The following is an 8,079-nucleotide window of genomic DNA, read 5'->3' as shown; positions in this document are numbered from 1 at the left end:
CTATTATGACGGACTATCCAATGAAACATCCAAAATTGTTTACAAATCAATAACTTACCAAAATGTGACAACTATTTGATATAATCAAACTAGTCATGGGAAAATTATTAAATAATATCTATATTAACAATGTAATCGTGTCTTACCTCATTAACCTCAAAATTATATCATATTAACATCAAAATTTCACATTTTCAATATATATATAAAATTTGGGTTAACCTCATTATTCTTGAAATTACAACATATTATCTTCAAAGTTTCCACATCTTAAAAATATAATTGCAATGATGTTCATCATCATTAATCCATCAAATCAAAAAATGAAATTTTGCACACATATAATAAGTGAATTTAGATAATTAATGACTAAATTAACAAGAAAACACTCCACTAAATCTCCTTTTACATTTAATTTTCTTATTTTAAACATTTTATTTGTATTATTTCATTTTAATTAAATTTAATTCAAAAAATTAATAATTGTTCAAACATTTTTTTTTGGGAAAGTGTCTTATTTCTATATTAATATTATTAAAAAAACACAACAACATAGCGAGGCCTTTAATATATATAGATTGATTATTTGACTTTATTTAAAATTAATTTAAACAATCAGCAATTCATCATAGTCTATACTATTTCCATATTAATATTATTTAAAAAAAAAATAGAACACATTCGTGGCCTTCCAAAAAAGAAACCAGACCACCAGCAGCTTTGGAAACATTTTCTTAAAAACTTTATATGAAATATAAAAAGCGGGTTCATGCTAAATAGAGTAACTCAAAAATATAGTAAAACCAAAAGGCAAATAGCATAAACCAAAATAACTAGCCTGACAAACAACGGGAAAAACATAACACGATCAACAAATAGCATTATGGAAAAGTAGGTTCAAAAAACATCATTAATCAAGTGAATCAATTTAAACACAACATTATTAATTTTAATCACAATACAATATAAAGAAATCCAATGCATATACTAATATTAATTTTAAAATATTAATACATTAATTTTAACAATAATACAACTAAAAATATTGAAAACAATCTAATAAAATTTTTTGGAGTCATCTAACGAGGTGGAGGAATTGCCTGGATGGCTAAATATACCCTGAATCCCGGCAAAAAAAATTCAAAAAATCTGGTAGAGGCAGTATTTGAATCGTGTTTTTGATAGTGGAAATGGATTCAACGCCAACAAAAACGTTTAGGATACCTAAAATTTTGAAGTTTAACAACTATAACATGGTTTTAGAAAACTCCTTGCCAGATTTTCTCTAAATATAACCGGAATTTCCATAACTTTCCGGGCAACTCCTCCTCCGCCTCGTTAGACTACGCAATTTAATATACATCTATTATCCAGGATCAATTCTCTTAACACGCGTCTAACCTGGATCATTTCACCTTACCACATGCTAAAGATAATAAAACACCTTTTTTTCAGCACGAAAAAACTAAATATTTGTATTATAATCCATGTTTGTCCATGTTTGATATACATACAATGACTTACATACTATGGCGTAGAAAGATAACCTATCCCAAACATTGAAAACTGACAAAAGAAGTTCCAGGATACATACTCTGAAGCTGAGAGGAAAACTGAGTGGAAACTCAGTTGAGATAGAGCTCAAAAGGATTCAAAAAAACTGCAGAGTATGATGTGGGTTAAGGAAGAAGAACTTATATTATAGAAAACCAAAATTTCTACCATATGTTAATGCTATATGCATTGATAATGGAAATCCTGGATCTGGTAGATGTTGCTGTCCACCTTAATCTGCATTCTCCATAAGCTTTGGGGCAAGGTTAGAACCAATTTAGATAAAGCATCAGCCTTTTTGTTTTTTTGCCCATCAATATGTGAGATAAAGATGCCTTTTTGTTTTTTTGCCCATCAATATGTGAGATAAAGATAATAAAACACTTACGAAATTTGAAATTTAAATTGTGCAAAATTGAAATTTGAACCTTGATTGCCAATTTTTTCAAGTTGTGTCTCGCAATTTTGTGTAGTAATTTATCCATTGCACTTCAAAATGATCTCTTGTAAAATATATCTTCAACTTTTATAATTGAAGAATTTCATACTTCTAAGGTGTTGACGTCATAATCAATTTATTCTTCGTGATCACATGCCAATGCCATGATTTCTGAACCTGTTAACAGCTTAGAAATATGAAATCATGAGGAATTTACTCTTTCATGGCATTGCAACGAACGTTTGCTCATTCACTTTAAATGAACTTCCAAATTTGGTTTTAGCAAACCCCACGCGGTTGGCATTTTAGAAAACATGCATGCATTTCATGCAACTGAGTAAAACTAGTCGTTGACACTGAAGTACACACAATTTAGTCTTGTCTGAGGTTATGAGTTCTACTACTACTACACCGAGTACCATGGCTTTTACTTTTTCAGAGGGAGGCGCCATTGATGTTGAGAAGTCATTCACCATGAATAAGCCGAAGGAATGCACTAGTTGGAACATGTAACCTAGGAATTTGTTCCTATTGCTTATACAGTTAAACAGTCTCCTTTGTGTATTTATAAAGTTGCATATTTGAATACTTTACTATCGATTATGTAAAACAGAGAGAATGGACTGTGTTAATGCATTGATACTGTGGTAATACTTCCATATTCTTCTTCATTTTATGTATTTGAAAATTCCTTTGTAAGTTTTATCGAATCGACCCCCTGCTTATGCGCCTAATTGCTTTGCCAATTATTTTGATAGATAAAATTTGGTACAAAATGCAGTCATTCTTTTAAATAAGAGATGGGCAATCCTAAATTACTCCCTTAGATTTTCAGCTACTGTTGTGGTCAATTCAAAATCCAAGGGAAACAGGGGATCATGGTGCTTGTAGCCCACATTCAGGTCAATCCAAACCCCACGGGAAACAAGGGATCATAGTGCTTGTCCCCCACGTTCATAGGCAATTGATCAACACTCTTGAACCATGTTCTTGGCAGCTTCCCTTGAAATCCATGATCTCCGAAAATCACATCTGTCACACCTTGGCCCTCAGTGCCAGGAAGCCATGCCGCAACAAAAGCATCCACCAACGGAAGGTAAGGTTCGATAACAAGAGGCCTTCCAGATATCAATATTACAAGACATTTTAAGGAGCCACAGACGTTCTTAATCGTGTCACCTCCACCTAAGGGAATTGTCAAATTAAAGTTATCCCCCTTCATTTCTGCATAAGGTGCCTCACCTACAACCACAATCGCATATGAAAACCCTTGTCCTTTCACGTAATTTGCATCTGGATTTTGCTGATAAACCACGTCAGTAGAGGGGCTAACAGCAAATTTGATTGCTTCAAGAATTGTAGTTCCTGCATAACATAAAAAGCAATATCTTTAAGGTCGAGTGAATCATTGGTTTTTAATGTGCTATTCTATAATAAATGGTAACTGGCCTAACATAAATGTAATGGAATTCACCTATGGTTGAGTTTCCACTTAATCCTTGCCATTCTATTGTCCATCCACCACACTGATAACCCAGATTGTCAGGATGAGTCCCTGCAACGAGAATCTTGGGAGCATTCTTATCTAGAGGAAGCAAAGGTTTGCTGGCTGACTTTCCATTCTTCAACAACACCAGAGATTTCCTAACAGCTTCCCTTGCCAACTCCCTGTGCTCCTGTTATTCCAAAAATGACAGTTAGATGGCACGACAACAGAACATTTCAAGGCAAGATTCAAGCTCCCGCCTGCATTGTCCATATGAAAGCTATGGAATATTGTGATTTAAAAAATTATTCATGATTGCTTATCTACATCTTCAGACTAGCTTTTGATATTGAAAAGAAAAACTCAGCAGAAGAGCACGAAAGAAAGAACCCATGTGGGTCTGGAAGACATCTAAATTGCAGGTCACCTATTTATGAGAAAACCAATGAAACAGCACACACTTCACCTTGCTGCCAAGTTGGTTGGCTAGGCTTGGATCAGCCATAGGATGTTCAAAGAGTCCCATGGTGAATTTTACTCTCAAAATTCTCTGAACTGCATCATTTATTCTGCTCATGGAAATGAAACCACCCTTGACTTGTGAAGTCAGATCGCTAATAAAGTCCGTGAAATTGTCAGGAACCATAACCTAAGGAGCATATTTCCAATAGAAAATGTCAGGCATGAATTTCATAGGTATCATATTTAGTAGCCTATCATAGGCATGCAGCTGTACTTAAATAGGGAAACTGAAAAGTGGTATGGGAGAGAAAACATTACCATGTCAATTCCTGCGCCCACACCATCTAAAACTGACAAAGAGTAATTAGCATCGGGTGGGCTAGTTATTCTGTCAATACCTTGCCAATCTGAAATAACAAAACCCTGTGACCAAAATAAGAAGGCATCATTGTAAACGAATTGGCTAAATATTTAACATGATATAAACTTTTGAAAAGGTTAAAACCAGGGTGGATCACGATTACAAGAATATACAGCAACACTACCTTGAAGCCAAGTTGCTTCTTTAGAACCTGAGAAACGAGAAAATGGTTAGCATGCATCTTCTGTCCATTCCAACTGGAATAAGAAACCATAATGGTGGAGACTCCTTTGGCGATGGCATCAAAATAGGGGGTCATGTGGATGTTGAATAATCCTTGATAGTTGATAACAGTGTTATTCTCATCGATACCTTTGGTTGTTCCACCATCACCCACAAAATGCTTAGCACAAGCTGCAACATTTGACCTGAAAAACATCAATAGATCACTAATCGTGTGAAAACTCTTTCAGAAGACTGTATCATATTAATTGATTGATCAAAGAAATTCATGATCCAAGGGAAAAGGCAAATGAATAAAACAGACGGTCTGGAGCTTACTGTCCAGCTATAAAAGGCGCCCCTTTTGTAGAATTAGTAGGAGGATTCCCTTGCAGGCCAACGATAATCTCAGTCATGGCCTTGACAATTTTTGGATCCTCACTGTAGCTCTCATAGCAGCGGCCCCATCGAGGATCTCTGCAAACCTGCCCACACCAAACAAAACACTCTAAGCAATGCGAACTTTACTCTCATTTTAATTGAAATTTCGTCAAGCACACTCAGCGCAAGATTCTTACAGCAACACATGGAGCAAATGTGTATTGAATGCCAGTAGCTCGAACTTCCAAAGCCGTAGCAGCCCCTATTCTTCTAGCCAGATCAGGATCCCTGCATCAATAAAACATTGCTACAAGTTGTAAGTGATGCTTCCTAGATGGTAGTGATTTTGAGCTAAGGTAGATCAGGGCCCAAAACTTAGTTAATGCGTGTTTATTGAGCACCCACATTTCTCACCCTGGTTTTTTATCATCCCAATTCACTTACTCAATTTTTTTCTCATAGCAATCCAGGTGATTTTGAGGTAGGGTAGATCAGGGTTCAAAACTTAGTTAACGTGTGTTTATGGACACCCACATTTCTCACCCTCGTTTTTTAATCATTCCAATTCATTTACTCAAAAAAATTCTAATAGCAATCCAGGCGACCCTAGGCACTTTCCAAATAATTGCTTCCTAAGATTTTGCTCATATCAATCCAAATGACCCAGGCACTTTCCAAATCATAGCTTCCTAAGATCTCATAGCAATCCAGGTAATAGTAGGCACTTTCAAATCATTGCCTCCAACAATATTGCTCGTAGCAACGGAGGTGATCCTAAGCACTTTCCAATCATTGCCTCCTACAAAATAGCTCATAGCAACGGAGGTGACCCTAAGCACTTTCCAAATCAGTGTCTCCTAAGACATTGGTCAGAGTAATCTAGACCACCCAAGGCACTTTCTGAATAAATGTCTCCTAAGATTTTGCTCATAGCAAACACCCTGGACACTATACAAATCATTGCCGCCTAAAATTTTGCTCATATCAATGCAACTGACCCTGGACATTGTCCAAATCATTACCTCCTAAAATTTTGCTCAGAACAATCCAAGTCACTTTCCAAATCACTGTATCCTAAGATTTGCTCATAGTAATCCAGGGCACAGCCAAGATACTTTCCAAACCATTGCATCCCAAGGTTTTACATGGAGTGATCCTAAGGGGTGAAGGTAAAAGCCCACTAAATCATCTTAAAAAACGGCAATGCCCAACCATATAAGAATGTGCTTGTCTCCTGAAGGGGCAAGAGGCTACAATCTTTCTGTTTATTTAATTACAAAAACCTTTTCTTTCTGCCGGAGTCACGGATTTATATCCATCGAAGCCTAAATCTGGGCCAGTAGTGGAAAAGTCCCGTAGAATTGCCCCTGGACCACAGACCACAGTTCAGTAGACAACATGGAGCTAAAATCTTTATTGACCTTCTAGAGATGAAAGGTTTTATGTTATCTAGCAGAGACCATTGAACCTACTCACATGTTTAAACTTTAAACTATTGCTATGAAGGAAAAGGGAAGAGCCGATACTGTACGTACCTGGTAGCTCCAAGCCCAATATTATGAGGGAAGATGGTAGCCCCATACACATTATTGTGACCATGCACAGCATCAATGCCATATATCATAGGAATCTGAAGACGAGTGGACATGGCACCCTTCTGGAGCTCATCCACCATGTTGATCCATGTAGCCGGAGATGCCTTAGGTGCAGGCACGCTCCCTCCTCCACTCAGTACACTCCCTGCATTACAACAATACCTTCTCACCGTCAACAACAGACCAAGACTCTATTGACCCTGCATCGTAACTGTTTCGATTATAATCCCAAATGGGCTTAACGCGTTTTAGATCTGGATATAATATAAATGCAGAAAGAGTTTTAAGATTAGACAAATAAATCCAGTGTGTTGTTACCAATGTAGTAATTTTTCATAACATCTGCAGTGGCATCTGTTCTTTCAATCTGGGTCATTTGTCCAATCTTCTCTTCCAGAGTCATCCGTGCCAACAAGTCCTTAACACGAGCATCAATGGGCTGAGATGGGTCCTTGTACCTAGCATACCCAATGGCTCCTGCACACTTGCATAAAATCACAACACAGAGAAACACATACCATCCTGAATTCATCCTGCTCACCATCGACAAAGGATCCTTCAACTCCAATCTGCCAATATGAGCCCACGAGAAGTGTGAATAAAAGTTAAATAGAGCACGAATAAAAGGAAAAATGTAAGTTCCTGACAAGAATGTGGAAAATACGAACAAACCAACAACACGTATGCGTTTACAGACCGTTTATTTTGAATTTGCAAACAACATGTTGATTTGTTGTGCTGACTTGACATTTTTTCGCAAAATATGTTGCTCGCCAGCTAAATTGTTTAATCCTAAAACAGGTTTGGTTTTTGTTCCAGGACCTTCTACTACGATCTCGCTGTCACACACTACGAGCCTTTTTAATGTAAATTGAATTTAAAATAATGATATTACACATTATAATCATTAGTGCAGTCGTTAGACTTTTGTGATTAAGAACTGTATTTGATGGAGTAAGCTTTGAGCGTGATTAAGAATTAAGAAATATTTCCTTTTTGAAGATTATAGATTCAAAAGTAGAGAAAATAGTGTAGTAACTTGATATTATAATAATTAAGGTATATTTTGATATAGAGCCTAAAATCTTTAAAATTGATTTTGTAATTTTGGTTTAAGGGTATAAAAAGAAAGAAAGAAATTATTTTAAGAGTTTAAAGACAGCATATGGGATAGATTGTTTCTTCATTTGCTTGATGTATTTGGGTCATTTTTCTATGAAGCTTCACAATAAATGTTCTTAGCTTCTCGACAAACCCCTCGCTAAATAGATTATCCCAAGAACGAGTTGCTAGCATATCTGCATAACTTTCTATGTTGTCTTTGAAGGCCTCACATTCTAAAATGAAATGTTTTTCTATTTCCACTTTTCTGGAAGAACAAAAAATGCATACTCTTTCCTCCCACACTTTTTTTGGCTTTTTCCAACGCCTTGTTTCACAATGGAGTTGATGAGAATTCCTCAACTGAGCAATAAGAATTTTGGTTCTCCAAGAGATATTGGCCTCTATGTATGCTTTTGGTTGATGACTATGAGTGGGATTAAAAACTTCAATATAGTACTTTTTCTTTCTTCCTAGC

General features: G+C 36.1%; 1 protein-coding gene across 1 annotated transcript; it reads right to left on the bottom strand.

Moving 5' to 3' along the window:
* Positions 1-2,715: 2,715 nt before the first annotated feature.
* Positions 2,716-7,305, bottom strand: LOC149233593 (uncharacterized). Its single transcript, XM_089379800.1, has 10 exons — positions 7,198-7,305; positions 6,819-7,069; positions 6,441-6,645; positions 5,103-5,193; positions 4,864-5,009; positions 4,487-4,730; positions 4,260-4,364; positions 3,946-4,128; positions 3,468-3,669; positions 2,716-3,358 (listed from the first exon to the last, which is right to left on the bottom strand). Exons 1-10 carry the CDS (start codon positions 7,248-7,250, stop codon positions 2,892-2,894), a joined length of 1,947 nt encoding a protein of 648 aa, XP_089235926.1. The 5' UTR covers positions 7,251-7,305; the 3' UTR covers positions 2,716-2,891.
* Between the last annotated feature and the right edge of the window lie 774 nt (positions 7,306-8,079).

The sequence above is a fragment of the Pinus tabuliformis genome, chromosome J (assembly GCF_031772625.1).
Source record: "Pinus tabuliformis cultivar Carrire ecotype Pingquan chromosome J, CPIR1, whole genome shotgun sequence".
Taxonomy (NCBI): Eukaryota; Viridiplantae; Streptophyta; class Pinopsida; order Pinales; family Pinaceae; genus Pinus; species Pinus tabuliformis.
The sequence above is the reverse complement of the archived record's forward strand: the minus strand, read 5'-3'. Positions and strand labels throughout refer to the sequence as shown.

Coding starts and splice junctions, on each gene's coding strand:
- LOC149233593 (XM_089379800.1), bottom strand. CDS start 7,250: ATGTCAAGTCAGCACAACAAATCAACATGTTGTTTGCAAATTCAAAAT. Junction 5,194..6,440: donor ATTGGGCTTGGAGCTACCAG/GTACGTACAGTA, acceptor TTATTGATGCAG/GGATCCTGATCTGGCTAGAA. Junction 3,670..3,945: donor CCAACCAACTTGGCAGCAAG/GTGAAGTGTGTG, acceptor TTGGAATAACAG/GAGCACAGGGAGTTGGCAAG.